Raw genomic sequence first — 18,809 nt, forward strand, 5'->3', positions numbered from 1 at the left:
ATCTGACAAGACTTGAGATTACACTAAACTGATTTTGGTATGTCTCCCTTCAACCTAATCATATTGGACTTCTCTCAGCTTAACCATCAGAGTTGAATGCCTACTTGTATTATATTTATACCCGAAATAAAAGTCATGTATAATTTAAAATTAGCTACAGTAGTTTGCAAAAGGCTGCATGTAATTGTGCAGGTTTAAACTATTAGTAAATTGAAAGGTTGGTGTGAGTAATCACACATGTACTTTAGCTAAAGCTGGTTCTAAGTGCAAGTCTAAAGGTCTGCTTCTCTTCTACCACAGGATTAATTTGTTTGTGCCAGAGTTACTGATGCTTTGTGACCAGAATCATGTCAGGCAGGTCTCAGCAGGTCTGAATCAATATGGTCCTACGTTGCCACTGCATCATAATTTTAATTGTCTCTTTCTATTACATTTAGCAATCAGATAGCAGGCAAGACTGAAATAACAAGAATAAACTTCTAAAGAGAGAGAAAGGTCCATTTTAAAAAATTATAGTGGGAAGAAATCGTACTGATTGGAATCTACTTCTATATTTATGTGCGTGTGTATGTTGCTAGACATTCATTTTTTACATTTAATAGTACTAGAACACAGCTACTTGTGAAAAAGCCGAGGCGCATACCATCCTGATGTCTTTTGAGAGAGCTGGGACTCTTGCCCAGGACCATCTGAAGTGGAAACAAAACCAAGATGATCATAAAATGACACTCTATGCACTGATTCCAGCCTACCATATTGAACATTTCAGTCTTGCCAGAAATAAAATCCTTTTGTGATGAATCCTTATTGGTCACAATTTGCCTTACTTTTCTGACACCTTTTATTTTGATTTTTGTCTTTCCTAAACTAGTCCTTCCCCTCTGAAGATCTTTTGGTCAACACAGTCTGGCCTTCCATCTCCTCCTGAGTTCAACAGAAGACAACTATCATAATAGCACATGACTCAACCGATCCATGGTAATGGGCCACACCTCCATAGAGGGGTGCACCGAGCAGGCAGCCCCCGCTGTTAGAAGGCAGGTTTTCAGAACTGTGTGAGTACTTTTAATATATTACCATTCCTCTGGGAATCAGCTACTTCTCTTCCCACTTCACAAAACACATAATGGGACTTTGTGTTTCAATTTAACATCCCTTGAAAACGGAAATTTTTCCCCTTATGAGAAAAAAATAGAGTAAAGAGGGAGACGAAAGGCAAGAGAGAAATGAATTAGGCAGTCTCCAAAGCACACTGGCTCAACTGGGAAACTGCGACCAAAGCAAGCTCCATAATAGTATAATGACCTTTAATGAGTGTCTTGGGAAACAATACAGCCCTAGCATAAAAGACAAAGGGCAAAACTCATCAGGGCTCTGCTGACACTAATTCAAAATGATTTTCAGAACAACTAAAGAATGTAAGAGAAGTAATCTGATCCGCCCATCTGACCTCACTTTGATTCAAGGGCCCTTCTCCTGCCATTTCTAATTGTCAAACCCTCTACATTTCACATCTGTTCATATTTAATGAAAAGCCCACTCTCACCACTACTCTTGAGTCAACTTGCTCTGTCAAATGGGCACCACCCAACTCCACCACCAGCGAGGGATGCCTGGGGATTGCTGTTGGAGCACTGCCAGTGGAATTTCACATAGAGACAGACATTTTTTTAATTGGAGAAGAAGGGCTTATGCAGGCCCAAGAAGGGGCTCAAATTGGAATGGATTTTTCTAACTTATTATTAATGGTCAAAGGTGAGTGGTCTCACACAGGGATGGATGAAATCTGCTTTTGTTTGATGGAGTGATGACGGCAGGATGACTGATGAAACGGAGAAGGCAAACCGCCCCCTGAGCTGTCAGTACCAGTTAAGGCTTCAACATGCAGCCCAAAGCTCCACGTGTTCCCTAGTGGGGGCTGATTTTGGAGGCATGGGAGGGACAACATGCCACTCACAGAATGTTTCTTAGAGAATGGGACAATCCTACCCCAAGATTTTCTTCTCCCTGGTCTCCATCAATGGTTGGATTAAATTGCACAGCTGAGAAATCCCTCTAATTAAGATTTCTCCTGGATATAATGGAAATTATACACACTGGGCACCATGGGGTCTACATGGGGGACAGAGTTTGCTGTGATTGGTATTGTTGGCCAGCACCAAGACATGACCAAGGGGCCCTAGCTCAGAGCCAGAGTGGCTCCTTTCTTTTCTCCACTGAGTCTAGGCTAAGGTTTTAGAGCCTCATGATTATTTGAGAACAGAAGTTGTGCATTAGGCAGAAGAGTAATCCGGGAGGCTTGTGGTTACTTTCACCACCATCAGTCAAAGAGATGTGACCAACTCATGCCACCTCAGGCCCTCCTCTGCTCTTCCTCCCCAGCGCCTATCTTTGAACTTGGTGTCTTGCCGCACATCGTAGACAGACAATTTCTCTGTGCAGCTGTGCCCTAGCTTGTCTCTGTAATGGCATACAAACTACAGATAACTCTTCAGGGGAAAATAAAGTGATAAGGATTCATATGGCAGCATCTAAGGATTGTAACAGAAATCTTTCCAAGATTTTAGGCCCATGTGGCAGTCCACACTCGCTCTCAATGCAACCTCCATTAGGTATTACTTTGAAGTGAATCCTGTCCCTTGGCACTGCTCTGGAGCAGCAGGAAATCGTGAATCAGAGAGAATGACTCTCTGGTCCTAGATCAAAGTTTCCCAAATGCCTCGAATACGGCTCGATGCACAAATCATGCTTTGCACTTGAACTTTGGGCCCAAACATAAGCACCTGGCACGGCACACAGTGAAGTCCCAGTTCCTTGAGCCCTAGAGGCCTCATAGATCCCTGCTACACAGCCGCACTCCGCGGGGACCAGCCTCAACACCAGCACAGGGGAGTCAAGCCAATTCATTTTCCATGGGAATAAATGCTTAAGAGCTCAGTGATCTTCTTCCTCCTGTCATCAGTGTACACCTACCCCTGCTGGGGAAAGTGTAGCTCAACCAGCTCTGAGCACTTGGAAGGTGAGAGGACAGGGAGCAAGAGGTTAGCAATACATGTGTTGGCTGCTTTAAAGAGGAAGGGAGGAAGTGCAGAAATGAGAACCATCTCCTACCTTCTATGCTACCATAACATGAAAACAAAGCTATAGTTATACTTCAAGTAAAGTCCTCCAGTGGAACCACAGCCTCTTCTGCACTTGGACCAAGACCCACAGTCCCAGGGTCTCAAACTGGAGCTTTCAGGAACTTCACTTATGAACCGTATCAGGAAAACAGCAAAGTCCATGGTGAAGGCAAGGATAAGGGAGGTCTCAGGAAACTGGCACATCTCAGCCTTGCCAGCTACCAGCTGCATAGCCTTGACAGGTTCTTTAACATCTCTGAGCTTGTGGATGACAAAGAAGACTGACATCAGAGGCCTGTGCTATGGACTCGGGGAAATCACAGAGGTTTCTGACTTAAATTTTTTGTTGGCATTTGGAATCACAATTGCTACAAGATACCGTAGTTAAACAGGGGCTATACTATTGGAAAAATAAAATATATTAACGGAACAGTCCTTCAAAATCGTCACCTTTCTGAGAAAAAGCTCTGGAATCCACTAGCCCAGTGCAGGCTGACAGACATAGAATACTCGTTTTCAGAACAAAAGACAAAATCTGGCACTAGAGGAATGAGGCACAGGTTAAAGAGACACAGTAAAAAGAAAAAAAAATACATATATATATATATACATATATATCCATCTGCATCAAAACTCTGTTGTATTTTGGAAACTATCTAAGAAACTATCTAAGCTCACTAAAAGCAATTTAATGCTAGAGCTGGCTTGTTCTCGCTACACCCTTTCCTTCCTCCCTTTGATACAATTCAATTTACAGCCATTTCAAAAATATTAACATGTACACTTCTGCATATCTCTGTATTAATACAGTAGGTGATATGCTGTCACTCTAATTTCCATTTATATTTATTTAAAGGAGAGAGAGGAAAGATATCACCAGACTGTAATATCACAATCCTGCATGCTATTACGAGAAGCACAAGTTAAGAAAATCAGAAGGGAGGCCTTCCTTGGCACGTACACAGAGACACAGGCAGCTGGGGCAACATGTCACCACACAGGAGTTCACACTGGGAAGAAGACATCAGCCCGACTGACTCAGAATCACAGGGCACAGCACAAGACAGGGATGATACCACAGACAGCACAAACATGGAACTACGTGTGTTGAGGTTAAACTTACAGGCACGGAAACTGGTGGAGCAATCATTAACAGAGACAGAAGAAAGTGGGAAGGCTCTCTCAAGGGTGTCCACGTTACCACGCACACGGCCTGACATGCATGAGCAGTCACGCTCAGAACGTCCGCAATCAAAACAACATGCCCGTCTCATTCTCTTGTAGATGGACATCTTGGCTATAATCGTGTGGTTGGATGGGAGGAGAGGAAGAGCGGCAATTAATGGCAAGGTCACACACAGCAAGGCAACTGGAAGGGAGCTGAAGGGATTTAACACAGGTCTTAGTTCACTTTAACAGTCTTGACCCAGAAAAAAATGCAGAGTGATTGTTGGTAACAGTTTGGTTGTACATCAAAAAAGCAGCGAAAATATAAATTGCCTTTATCGTCTCCCAAGTCTGTTGCACATGATTTTTCTCCCCTAGGTAAAGCGGTGACCACAGGAAAAGGGCATGGCTGAATACACTTGGGTTCTCAAATGGAAAGAAGAGCAAATTATCGACAGCAAAAAATGTAACCAACACTTTTCCCCTGGTATGATTGATACAGGAGGACAAAATATACACACTGCCAATCAATGAAATCAGTTGCTTATTTGGTATAATAAATGGTTTTTGCAAGATGCAAAAATATCTAATATGTAGGCTTTCTAATTTCCATCCATTTCTGGGCATTAGGCAGAGGCTGGGACAAGCTTTCATCAAATCAGATGTGAAACGATTACGTGTTAATATAGAATCTGAGGATGCCTTTGCTGAACTTCCCGAGAGTGAGTTTACATGATGGCTACAGGAATTTAAATTTACTCTTGACAGAACAAATATCCAAATCTGTCCATATAAGAAATGCAGCTACTCAAGACTAATGCTGCAGATTTGACATTAAAGGCAGTTCACAAATAAGAAATCACCAAAAGCATATGAGATGTTGCTCTATTGGAATACATTTAGCTACTCATGGGTGTATTTTCTGCTTAAAGCTGAGAGGATCTGAAAATCGCATCTGCCTTTCTCTCCCCACCAAATAGAAATTCAGGAAGCAATCAGGCTATTGGTTAATCATATTCTTTTTTTTTCCTTATACGCCAAAATCGATTAAAACTGACAAAACATGAAATTAAAGAATAGGTTCCATGTGAAATATCTTAACACAATTTGCATGCAGCATTGATAGCTCTTCTAAAGCTGGTATGATAGGTTCTGCACTGCCTGGGGATCCAAACTGAGTGGTAACCTATAAAAGTTGTTGGAAGTCAGCATCGTAGTTTCCAATGCCCTTCACCTTTGCCTTTCAAGCCAATTTATATTTCAATACAAGAGAAGGTTTTTGTACCTCATTTTGACGCTACAACAGGCAAACATGTTTGCTTATCACTTCTCATGAACTGGCCTGCTTCTCCCACAAGGTGGGAGAAGAATTCACATTTATTCTAAGCATTACTGCCAAATAGTAAACCTAAACTGAGGAGGTGTTATTCCCTGCACCCGCACCTTCCATTTTGAAAGTCATTTCCCCCGCTCTTTCTTTTTCTTTGTAGAGAATGGTTGCACTCTTATTTTAAAATATGGCTTGTGGTTTTGCCCTCTTTGAATGTTACAGTCACCAGGAAGAGGGGTTTAAATCTCTCAAATGGGTCAAGTCCTGTTCTAAGACCTTTATGACTTGCCATACAGTATATTTGTCAAGCAAGGGTAACGTTATGATTGTGAAGAACAGGCACTGGGGGAGGTGAATGAGAGATCTCTTCAGCAGCAACTCCATTCTTGTAAACTTGGCTCACATTTTTAGTGACATGTTCTTTTAGTGTCCTAGCTAGTCTGTTGTTCAGATCATCATGCAGCCCCAGCCCTGTTCAATGGTGGTATATCATTCCTTTGAGCTTTAGCTTTTACCAAAAAAATAAAAAATAAAAAAGTTCCACTATAGCATTTGAATCAGAGGAATTTAGAAGGCATGGTGTGAATGCCCAGACATCCCAAACAAACAGCAACGGCTGAAGTCAAGAAAGGGAAAAAAGTCTTCAATTAAAGACATGAACATAAATTTATCTTAAATGCATCCAGATCTGGCATACAATCTGCAGACATTCCCTTGTTTTCTCTTTCTTATTTCTTTTACTGGAAATATTGATTTGTTATTTATACAGAAGAGGGAAACAAGGATGATTTTTTTGTTTCACCCTAGACAAATCATTTTGAAAAACAATTTTTTTAATCAAATGCTGTAGCAGAAGAGAAGCCCATCAAACTCTAGAATGCTATGCTTCTCATTAGCAACAGTCCCTGGTTTTCATTTCCATACTGCCATTTTGGGTTTATGTACAATAATAGAATCTGACACATTTATGGAGAAAGAAAGTTCTTATAAATATACCATCTTTAAGGATAAGGAGAGGGATGATGGGGATGAAATAACTTTTGAAACTATTTGTTCAGAGGCAAATGGATCAGAATGGGTGATGTAAACCTCCTACTTGATATAAGTTCAGGAGGAAACACAGCGACAAACAAGTGGCTCTCAGGGACTGTTTGCAACTGTTATTGTTAGCCGTTCTGGCGACCATGCATTGTTCCAAAATTTCTTATTGTTAGCATGCAGGAACAGGCTGAAACTGGTAATCAAAGCAGCAAAAAACCATTTGCTATAAGAAGATTAACTGTTAATTATAAGCAGTCACATTCCAAAGCAGCATATGCATAAAAAAGAAAACATGCTATTACTCGTCATTCCTTCCCAATCATTTTCACACTCACACCAAATGCAAAATAGAAATCTCAAAAGACAAACAAGTGCCACCACACACACACACACACACATACACAAAAAAAAAATCAGCAAGAACGATCAATGAGAGGCTCAAAGACAAGACAGAAACAGTTAAAAACTATTGAGCCCCACATGTTGACAAACCTTCATGAATCAGAATGTCTAGATCAAGGTGCCACCAACTGGGAAGGTGGCTCTTTTTCACTACTGCTGGCATAGTCCGTTTCCATTGATTCCCTGTCAGGTATCTTCACCTAGAGACTTCTGGATCCGCTTTCTTAAAAGGTAAGAGCTCCCATCTGGTGGAGCGATTCATCAGGCTTGAAGGATATGAGTACTGGCCAGGAAGAGCTCTCCTCTGGGCCATTATACAAATCATGAACAAACTCTTTAACTAAAAGCTGATGAGGAGTTGTCTCCCTGGTGGTAGATGTTCCAGAAGAATTGAACACTCTCTGTGTAAAATTATACTCTCAAGTTGTAAAATTAAATTATATCAAAGTTAAGTCATGGACCTCCTAATTTGGAAATTACCACCCCTCATCTCTCTCAACTCTCTCTGGCTTCCTAATCCTTCAATTTTGTTTCAGTGAATCATAGATATTCAGAACCACTGGTGTTTTGTTTCCATTTCTCAGTGACTGTTTCCTTTTCTAGAGCTGATTTAGGTTAGAAGGTTAATTTTAGATACGAAGAGTTCCACTTTAAATTCCCAAGGTTAGATCTCAAAGTGCAACTTTGAAAATTTCAGGATTTATTTAAAACAGAAGTAAGTTTCTTATCTACTCCCTGGCCACACAAAGCGTCCTCTCTCCTTTGGCATTTGCTAATTTTCTTTCTTACATAGTCACCCATTGTTCCCTTCCCAAATCCCAATTCTCAGACAAGGTTTTCCCCAGGATGTCAATGGTAATACAAAGTAGATCTATGAGGACATCTAGTGGATCAATGTGGAAGAGCAGCTAGTTCATGGGCAGTTGGAACTAGCCTTTCTCCAAAATGAGCAGAAAGATGACCCTGCTGTCTCTGAGAATTGAAATATATGCAGTGTCATTTCAATTCAATGGCTTCTCACAATCCACAGCAGATGATTAGGGGTAGGGGGAGTGAAAGGGTGAGAGGTCCTAGGAGATGAGCCTAGGGTCTGCAGCCACAGCTGGCACAGGAAGACTATTTCAGTGGCAGCTGACTGGGTCTCCTTTTTAAAGCCCTGCTGCAGCTTCCTGAGACTGGGAGCAGACAAGAGTGTGTCTCTGGCAAGTGTAAACACCGAAGCTACTTGTCATTCCGTCTTAGGGCTCTTGAAACTTCATGCTCAATTAATTGCCCCGATAGGCCAACTTAACTCTAGGAAAGCAGAAACACAAGGCTCTAGGGACTCAGTTTACCCTCCGGTTCACATCATAAGGTTCTTGTTATTGGACCAGGGCCATGGATTCTATGAGGCTATGTGGTTGCTAAGAATTTGACCCTGGGCCTCACCTTCCTCCGAAGACCTAGGTCCTGGCAGTTTCACAATTTGAGAAAAAGCTTTTATGTGCTTTTCTTCACCACAGTGAAGTGGATATTCAACCAACATTTCCATCATAACTTCATAGTACTATTTACAGACACAAAATAAAAGTATTTCCCTAATGGACATCATCAAAACTATTTGTTTACTCTTGAGTGTTTAAAACAAAAAGGCTTCTCAGAAGTGTTCTTGGACAACTTTTCCTCTATTCTCAAAGGCCGTGATCGTGAGACTAGAAACCTGTTGGAAAGTGGCTGGTGAAGATGCAGCTCAGTTACTGCTCTTTCCTTGAGTCAAATGGATAATCATCTGTCAAACTCAGGTTCTCTGCTGGCTGGCCTTTCTGAGCCAAGCCTGGAATGGAAGGAAGAATTGGATTCCATCCTATCCTCAGCACCATCTGCCTCCTGCATCAGCAACCAAATTGTCAGCCAATTTCCAATTGCAGAATCTTAATTTCCAGGGTGGATTGGAAGGGGCAGGAAAAAGCAGTACCGCACTGAGGGGCCCAGGTGGAGTTTTCCAACTGCTGGGGAAAATATTTTAGATTTCAAATGGAGCAAATTCAATGGAAGACTGGGATGGAAGAAAAAAAAGTCTGCCATTCAATCAGTAGATACTTTTCAGGTCACAACCTCACTTTTAAAATAAGTCAAATGAAGGAGGGATTATTTCCAAGCAAGAAACATGGAGCTACTCTTCATGGACTCTGCAGCAACTAACATTACTAATAAAAATATCCACAGAAGAAAAAGTCCACCAGGATTTAAGCTGAGGCCTTTGATGTGGCACTGGGAATCAGAGAATATTCTTTCAAGTCCTGTAAATGAGAAATGATGTCTTCACTTAGCAAAATTCCTCCCATTACCTTCTGGAGTAAGAAGAAAGGTCTTCTAGGTGGTTTTCCAAAAACAGAAAGAGGAGAAAGAAAAAGCTAGTTCATGCTGGCAGCACAGAGCACACCGAACTAGTTGATTCTGCCCCTAACGACCATATTGTGGCTGAGGAAGGCAGAAGTATTTGGCACTAGAGTTGTTGGTTGATTGACACCACATTTTCTCCCCAATTCTGAAGGATCATTCAATTTAGTATGCAGCTCTGTAGGTATGAAACTGGGCCATGCCCTCAAGCCATGGTTAAAGGGTTCTGTCGATGAAGAAAGCCACAGAGTCAATTTTAGCAAGACTGTGCATTGAACTGAAGAAGGTCATCGTTGTGTTTTGTTTTTAAAGTGAGCAATCTATACCCTCCAAACACTGATGACTAACCAAAATCAGATGATCAACTTGCCTCTTTTGCTGCAAAGGAATGAGAGGACTGAATTTGAAACATCTTCTCCAAATTCCAGAGCCATTGGACTGAACTGTTCCACAGATTGGGTCTCCTTTTCAGTAGAGCCTTATGAACATGAGAAAAGACCCAAAGCTCAATGCTGGCCTTAAAAGCTCCTCCTCAATGGCCACATCTTGTTGAGTAAACGGGCATCCTATTCCTTGAGTAAGTTAGAGGTTCAGACACTTGCATTGACTTGTTCAGACTTATACATTGCTCATTGCTGAAATGGAATGTTCTCCTCCAGTCAGCTTTTCTGCCTTAAACACGTAAAGGGATCTTCCAAGATGTCTGACTAACATTCATAAAGCAACTGGGTGTGTCCTACTGAGTACTGACTAAAAGAAAAACTTCGTTGTAAAGCAAGGGAACTTCATAAACTGCAGATAATAATTACCACTGTGCAAATACTTGTCTCCAGTAAGACAATTGAGATACAGTCCCAAAGCTGAGTAACCAATTAATTATCTACCAAGCACTTCTCATACAGAGAGGCATATACTGCAATAAATACATCACTCTATGGAATATCTCTACTCTTATATGTAAAAATATGAATTTTTACATATAAGAATGTACATATACTCTGATACATCATGGTACATATTGTGTGTGTATATATATATATATATATGTATCACAACATGGGAATATATATGTGGCATATGTGTTTCCTTCAGGAGAGGAATTCAAGCTCAATAGCAAAGGAGACCAAGTATAAAATTTATCAAAGGCAAGCATGACAATTACCCCAGCTGATGAAGCATCTAGAGTTATAGTGGTAATTACTTCAGCCTAATCAGTGTCCCTTAAAAGTCCTGAGACAAGGCCTTCAAGAGAAACACACTGTTGTCAAGGTCTTATTTTCAAATGGAAAAATAAGACAGTGCCCAAAGCTGGCCAGAGCCTGGGGACTGGGGTGGATGGATGGAGAGCAGGCTCCCTGGGGACTCTCTGGCTCCAGGCTACTCTGTAGACTGCATTGGGGGATGAAGGAGTTGGAGCATGATGTCACTGCTACATGCAACATAAATACCAAAAGTAAAAGGGAAATTAAAACTGTACAGAAAAGTAAAAGAGTATCTCTTCTAGAGAAAGACAGGGGGAACTGGACTCCGGGCTGCTGGGAACCCGTTTTACTCACAATATATCACTACCAGTGTGCAGTTAAAATAGAGTAGGGGCCGTATTCCAAGGCAGCAAAGAGAAAAAAAATAAATCAAAGATATGTCAATGATTTGAAGTCAAAGAAAATTCCTTCAAACACATCAAACTAGACATTACTTGTCCCCTAGGAGTCCACACTTTGGCAAACTTTTAGAGGCTGGGGGAAGAAATGTAAATCATTAGACAAGGTTTGTTATACAGAAAGAGAAAATGAGTAAATAGTAGACCCTGAGAACTTGCTCCTCGGCCAGACAGCTGAATTTGACTCTTTTCCTTGATAGAGAGCTATGAAGAAATGGAAAGAAATGCAAACGTTAAACTATACTATCACAAGATTTCCAGAAATGGAATGTCCACACCTGATATTTCTCCAGATGAGATGACGTGAAATGTTGAAGGTTATTGAATGAAAGTGAATGAGGAGGTAGGGGTGGAAGTGAAAGGGGAAGACTGGGTTGGGGAAGGAGGGTTAGGAAGCTATGGGTAAGGGCCAGTGACTGTCATGAGCTCTGCCCTCATGGGATCTACCATTCCAGGGTGAATTATTAATACCTGGACTAACACGTTTGGACAGATGAGTATGTGGGTCAGCTGTCTTCTCCAACTTAGACAGGGAACCAAGCAGTGTCTGTTCGAAGGCATGGGGGTCCCTCCAGTGTGTTATTAATAATCCTAGTTTCTTCTAATTAAAGTTTCTTTGCAACTAAAACATCTTCTCCAATTTCCTCACTTGCCTGACCTACATGGGGAGGTTTATTTTCAATAATTCATTTTATTCTAACCACCCCCTCACCTCACACACACATCTGCATCCTGCCCTCTGTTCTATGCCCTTTTAATTAGTAGGAGCAATATTCGGACAATTCTGATTGTTACATAGCCAAAGGCCTTTGTGAGATGAAGAAGCTGAGGTTGGGGGAGGAGGCATGGGAGTGTACAGAGAAGGAAGCGAGGCCCTTGTTACACTGGCTTGGCTTTGTAGAGGCAGGCCTTTTGCAGCAATTGGTGCAGTGCATAATGGGAGATTATATACCTCACTAGCTCCACCAACTTTAAAGGAAATGAAAAGAAGAAAATTATTTCAAACAATTATGGGCCTGTCTCTCCAGGATGAAGCTAAAGCCTGCTGCTGTTTACTTGTCTGGAACCAAGGTGGAAAAATACCCTAGAGGCCAAATCCTTATTTCTTATTTCTAGGGACAATTTAGTCTGCTGTGTTCCACTACAGTGTCCTATGAGGGACATTCCAATGTCACAGCAAGAGTCAGAGAAGTTCTCACTTCATCCTTCCACTTCCACTCCTTCCTCCCGAGAATGCTCTCCATCCAGACACCAGGGACATCTTTTAAACTAAGAACTAATGATGACATTTCCTCACTTAAAATCTTCCAAAGGCTTCCTAATATAGGACTAAAACCCACACTTCTTACCACGGCCCCTCTCTCCCTCTCTAATCTCATCTCATACTACGCTCTCCCCAGTGCCACTGGCCTTTCTTCCATCCTTCAAACACCACAAACTTATTCCTGCCTCCTGACCTTGACCTTTGCTCTTCTCCCTATCTGGATTGGGTCTTGGCCTCAACATCACCCCTGACTGAGGCCTTCCTGACCTTCCAAGCTATAAAGTAGCACCGCTGCAGGATTCCTCAACCCTCGGGCAGTCTCTTCTCTCTTCTTAGCACTGGCTATCTCTGAATTTATTTATTTACATGATCATGGTTTGTCTCCATTCACCAGAGTAAAGGATTCAGGAGGGCAGGGACTTTACCTTGTTCACCACTCCATCCCTGGAACCAAAAATAGCACCTCATCCAAAGAAGATACTCAAAAATATGTGGACGGCTTATCAATATGTGAATCACAGTCTTGCTATTTCCTTGATACTCTGTGGGATGAGGGTCTGGCAAATACCCTGTCAGGGGTTATTGGCCTCACCTTTCCTCCCTTTCCCAACCCCTCACTACAAGCGTTTCTTTACAGAAGCGTTCACCTCTTGTATTTGTTGTTCTCTCTTATTTCCCTCAGCCCTCAAACTGTTGTGCTCCTTCTGATTGAAATGATTCAGGAGATGTCTGGTCAACTCAGCCGTGCTGCTGTGTCCACAACCAACTGAGCATGGCTGGGATGGACTACCTGGTGAAGAAGGTCTTCGGATTCATGGTGTCTGTGGGGGTTGAATGGGGAGTGAGGTTCATTCTAGGCCTTGTTCTCTCTTAGATGCTCTTCTCGGTAGGTTGTCAGAATTGGGGAATTATTGTCCCAAGAAATTAGAGGCTCTTGTTTTGAGATATCAATAAATACTCATCTCGATAAGAGTCTGGGGGAAGGGGACCAGCTGTATTAAGTCTGGGAGAAGGGGACCAGCTGTATTAAGTCAGTGGAAATGGGGAGGAAATCCATGGGCCTAAGCTGCCCCATCCTGAGGGGATTTCTGCAGAAACTTCTCTAGACCAAGAGTGCACCCCAAGGGAATTTTCCCCATGGATTGAGGAACTTCTTTACCCTCCAGCAGAGTGATATTTATAGATGACTGGTTCTACATTTTCTGTACCCGCCTCTAGTACAATGAAAAAGGTCCTTCCTTCAGTGGCATACCTTAGGAATGTTGCTCTTCTGTCTGGCTTCTGCTTGTGAACAAGGATTTTATGGGGTAGTCTTTCATAATTGTTCTTACTCATCAGACCCAAGACTGCCCATTTTGCCTTTCCCTTCTGCAGAAAAAATGTTAGAGCACCCAGAGAATCAATAGAGGCCTTCAGGTGTGCCCAAATCCCTGCATGTTGGCTGTGTGACTGTCAGCAATCTCATCCTCTCAAACTTGGAAGCTTAGTTTCCTCTTTTCGTAAAATGGGATTAATAACGCTCCTGCCAATTACATGGGGTTAGAGTGAGAATCAAAGCAATGATTATAAGGAGCTTTTAAAAGACTAACTCACCATAGGAAGGATGCCATCTTTTTTTGTTTGTTTTCTCAAGGGTAGAGAACAATTTCTATTAGGCAATACAGCATAATTACTGCAAAAGGCACAACCTTCTCAAAGCAAAGGCCGCTTAAGTAATGGTATCTCAGGAGCTCACAATTCCACGTTCTGGACTCACTATATCTTTCTCAAGAGGACCCAGTGGCAAACTGCTTTAGAAGGGACTTGAGACAGAATATTCCAGAAACAACTGAGCCCAATCTAGTCTACCCCAAAGAGCAATGATGCTTGAGGTCGACCTTTGGACGATGGCAACTGAAGCCCTTTGGCAATGGAAAGTTCTTTTCTTGGGGGCAGTCTGAAGGCATCACGGTTGCCAACTCTGGCCTGTGGTATTAAAACTAGCAGGAATTCCAAATGGAAAGAGTCAACTCCCATTTTGGAGACCAAGTCCTCAGATTTAGTTTCTCTCTTAACCGTATATACTCAGGGACCCCCAATCCACTGGAAATCAGGATACAAAAACACTTTGTTCTCTGTGGCTTTAGTTCTCCTCCTTATTATACATCATACTTGTCTCTGTTAGACTGGACACATCTACTGAGGCACCTCTAGAGTAAAGAAGCAGGGACTAGGCACAAGTTTCATTCCTAGGTGTTGACGGTGGTGATTTTTCATCCTCTGCTTTAACAAAGCAAGGACAGGTATTTATTTCATATTTCTTTAAACTGCTGAGTGAAACATAAACATATTCAAGAAAACTCTTGATGTTTAGTGTTTCTCTAATAAGAAAAGGGAAGGAAAAGGAATTTGGAGAATAGGAATGAGAGAGGGAGGGGACGGGGAGAGAAACACTACTTACGCCGTTTGCAGCCACATTTTTTTATTCTTTTGGGATCTGTGATGTCATCATGACAGGCCTTGCAGTAAAAAAATGCCCTGGAGAAAGAGAATGGAAAAACTGACACGTTTCATAATCCACCCAAATGAAATGAGTACCACATTTCCTCCACGGTGGTGCCAAATTAATGAAACATGCCAGCATTAATTTCCTTTAATCTTTTGAAAGGTTTAGACATTTGCAGACGGAAATGTTTGTTGCAAGACCATTTATTTCAAACACAGGATTCTGTGATTTGAGTTAGTGCTCCTTTTCATAAACTTCCATTGGCAAAGAAACTGGGAAAAAAGTTGCTGATGTGACACACTGTGTCTGCTCATTCGTCTTTCATTTTTGAGAACAGCCTTTGATGCTACTCGTGGGGACACGTGGGCAATGAGCCCTGGGCCCTTGGTGGGGAAGTTAAATACAACACCAAAATTCCCACAGTCTGGTCAAATATATATTTAAGGGGGCAGCAGTATGTCATTTCTCAGTCAAATAAAAATATCAACCTTGTCACTCTGAAAGCACCTTTTCTGGTCAGCCAAAGTGAGACAGAGTTGAGGAGGTCTGCAGAGAGGGAAAAACGAAAGCCACGAGTCAGTGGGTTCCTCTGTCAAACCCCCTCTGGAGTTTCATAGCTTATTTTACTCCAAAGCTGACTGGACCAATTCCCATGCTATCCAGCCCTGAGAACATGCACTAAATGAGGGTTTTCTCCTCACTGTGGAGCAAAGCTCAGCTGACCACTGGAAGGGGGTGAGTAGAGCTTATTGAAGGAATAGGTAGGTAGAAGGAGAATGAGATGAAGCACTCAAAAAGAAAATCCCCTAATCTGACTTAAATATCCGTAGGTGATTCCACAGTACATTAGCTGTGTCAAAGATATTCTGGATAAGAAAAATAAGATCATTCAAGCACTATTTGAAATCACAGTGCCTAGAACAGCACAAGAGGCCTGTGCCCTTTCAGTACTGGGGAGGTGATAAAATTCACTGGAACAACCATACAACCTTCTGGATCCAAGAACTAACAAAATCCCTGGCTTGGTGCCTTTACCACTCCCAACAGGAAATTGAATGCCAGCTATAAACATGGCCTTTTCTTGACCAGGGCTGCAGAAATAAACACAATTCATGACCATTTGATTCTTAGGTTCCTTTTTATGTTTTCACAGGACTTGGATTTATAATTGGCACCCACTGGAAACCAATGTTAAGACTTTTGGATCCACATGAGGTCTTGGAGATCCTGCAGCCTAAATCTCTGGGATGCAGTGTCCTCATCTGTAAACTGAGGAGGTTGTCGTGGACTGCCCAGTCATTCCATGCTGGGATTCAGCCAGCCCCAAGACTTCTGAATCCAAGTCCAATGCTTGGTCTATCCTAGCAACTTCTCCACTCTTTCTTTAAATGCCAGCTGTCATCTATGTCTCATAGAAATTAAAAAATAAAATAAAAAGAAATCCTAGCTGACTGTTGACCCTGAGTGGCAATGTGGCTAAGAACCCAATCCATCTGCCTTGGCACAGGAAAAACAGGAAAGTAGAAAGCATCCACGTTGGGGAAAGTAACTCTGCCTCCACCTCCTGTGGCCATTTTCCCTCTCCCTTTGTTGTTCTTAACACATAATGACAATAATGGTAACAATCATATAGCTAACATCTATAGAAAACAGACTACAAGTCAGGTGTGGTTCTAAGTATTTTATAAGCATTAAACATATTTGATCCTCAAACAACCCTTTGAAGGAGGTATGATTATTATTTCTATTTTACAGATAAGGAAACTGAAGCACAGAGAAGTTAAGTGACCTGCCCGAGGCCACACAGCTAAAAGCTGAGATTGAATTCACATAGCCTGGCACAAGAGCCCAAGGTCTACACTAAAGAGATGATGACACGATGATAAGCCTGAACAGACTTGTGAAAAGATAAAGTTTGATTACTTCATGAACTAAAGTTGGATTCTTTTTTAATTTTTTTAATTGACAAATAATAATTGTATATATATGTGGTATGCAACATGTTGAAATACATATACAATGTGGAATAGTTGAATCAAGCTAATTAACATTTACTTTATACAGATAAGGAAACTGAAGCACACCTTTTGTGGTACGAACACTTAAAATCTACTGTCTTGGCTGGGTGTGGCGGCTGACGCCTGTAATCTGGCACTTTGGGAGGCTGATGTGGATGGATCACGAGGCCAGGAGTTTGAGACCAGCCTGGCCAACATGGTGAACCCCCGTCTCTACTAAAAATAAAAAAATTAGCCAGTCATGGTGGCATGCACCTGTAATCCCAGCTCCTTGGGAGGCTGAGGCAGGAGAATCGCTTGAATCCAGGAGGTGGAGGTTGCAGTGAGCTGAGATTGTGCCACTGCACTCCAGCCTGGGATCCTGGGCAATAGAGCAAGACATTGTCTCAAAAAAAAAAAAAAAATCTGTCTTTGCAATTTTCTGGTATACAATTCATTTTTAACTAGAGTCACCACATTGAACAATAGATTTCTTGAACTTATTCCACCTGTCTAACTGAAATTTCACGTTTTTGATGGACATCTCCCCAATCCCTCCCACCCCCAGCCCCTGTTAACCACCATTCCACTTTCTGCTTCTATGAGTTTAACTTTTGTAGGTTCCACATGTAAATAAGATCATGCGATGTTTGCCTGGCTTATTTCACCAAGCATAATGTCCTCCAGGGCTAGGCAATTAAGGTTAATGAGTGAAATGAGGCAAGGGTGGGGGGGGGGTGTCCATGGTGATCTGGAGCAGGCAGAGTAAGCTCAGCTGACCTCTGCCAAGTGGCATTTCTTTGCAAGAATCATTCTCTTCCCCACCCATCTTTGCCTCCTCTGTCATGCTCGCCTTGCAAAGCCCCTCCCTTACTGCACACCTGCACCTGAGCAACGGAGTTTCGCTGGGAAAGAAAACACGCTGACCTCACTTTAAACCCATAACCATGGATTTCAGGGGCCTTTCCCACTCTTTGGGATCTACCCCATTCTCCTGGTGCTTGCTTTCTCACACTCCAAAACAGCTCTCTCTCCTCTCCTCTCCACTTGCTCCAGCTCACCGTACCCCTCCCACAAGCAGCCTTCAGCTGGTGATCTTGCTTCACCCATCATCAGGAGACCAGCTTTGTGTCCTGCAAGGCCAGCCTGTATGGTCTCCTTGTCCTCTGGTTTTCTGGTCTGCGTTTCCAGTGGAAGGAGTCAGCAGGAGACTAGGGTGAGGGGGATGAGGTCACCACCTTGACCCCCCGGGTTCCCTCCTGTACAGGTCTATGAAATGGCACATGACAGCCTCTCTCTCCAGCTCCTGATAGCCCTCCTTCCCCTTGATCCTACAGATCTAGGGTGAAGGTGGCTCCCCTTTCTTGCTAGCTCTGCAGTGCTTGGCCATCCCTTGTTGGTATTCCTTAACTATTTGCCCATAACTTTACAGTCTCTTCATAAAACTCTCCTCCTTTTTCCCATTTAAGTGTGTCATCTGTTTCTTGCCAGGACAAGAAACAGCACCCACATTTACATATTCATCTCCAACTCACACTTATCCCCAGAACTCCAGACTCTAAGATCCAACTGCCTTATGATATCACTGTGTATATGTTTAGTACACATCTCCTACCTAACATAGCCCAGATAGAACGCTTAACTTCCTACTACCCAAAACTTGCTCCTTCTCTAGTATCCCTCATCTTGGTTAAGATCAACACAATTTAAGCCCTGACTCTAGCCTTCATCTTTCATTCCTCTTTTTTCCCTCACTTCTACCCAATTCATTGGGGGGTTCTGCACAATCTCCCAAATATAGTCTGAATGGGACCCACCTCTCTCCACCTCCACTCAGTTGTCAGTCCAAGCTGCCATCATCTCTTACCTAAACTATGCAATAGGCACTGAGTCTCTCACCTCTTCTCCTGCCCCATTCCTCTCATTCTCTACAATGCAGGAAGAATGACTTTTTCAAAATAT

At 42.3% G+C, this 18,809-nt stretch overlaps 1 protein-coding gene across 30 annotated transcripts in view; it reads right to left on the reverse strand.

Moving 5' to 3' along the window:
* The window catches only part of KCNMA1 (potassium calcium-activated channel subfamily M alpha 1), a 775,685-nt gene that overhangs the window by 131,869 nt on the left and 625,007 nt on the right, over positions 1-18,809 (reverse strand). For 25 of the 30 annotated variants that reach the window (XM_032140900.2, XM_058436411.1, XM_032140879.2 and 22 more), the window contains one exon: positions 14,806-14,882. In XM_032140900.2, coding sequence (XP_031996791.1) covers positions 14,806-14,882 — 77 coding nt within the window. Of the gene's footprint in view, positions 1-4,245; positions 4,420-10,997; positions 11,007-14,796; positions 14,883-18,809 lie in introns of all 30 variants that reach the window. The other 5 variants (XM_032140998.2, XM_032140991.2, XM_032141041.2 and 2 more) reach the window with 3 other exon arrangements.

Source organism: Hylobates moloch, unplaced genomic scaffold (genome assembly GCF_009828535.3).
Source record: "Hylobates moloch isolate HMO894 unplaced genomic scaffold, HMol_V3 SCAFFOLD_3, whole genome shotgun sequence".
Lineage (NCBI taxonomy): Eukaryota > Metazoa > Chordata > Mammalia > Primates > Hylobatidae > Hylobates > Hylobates moloch.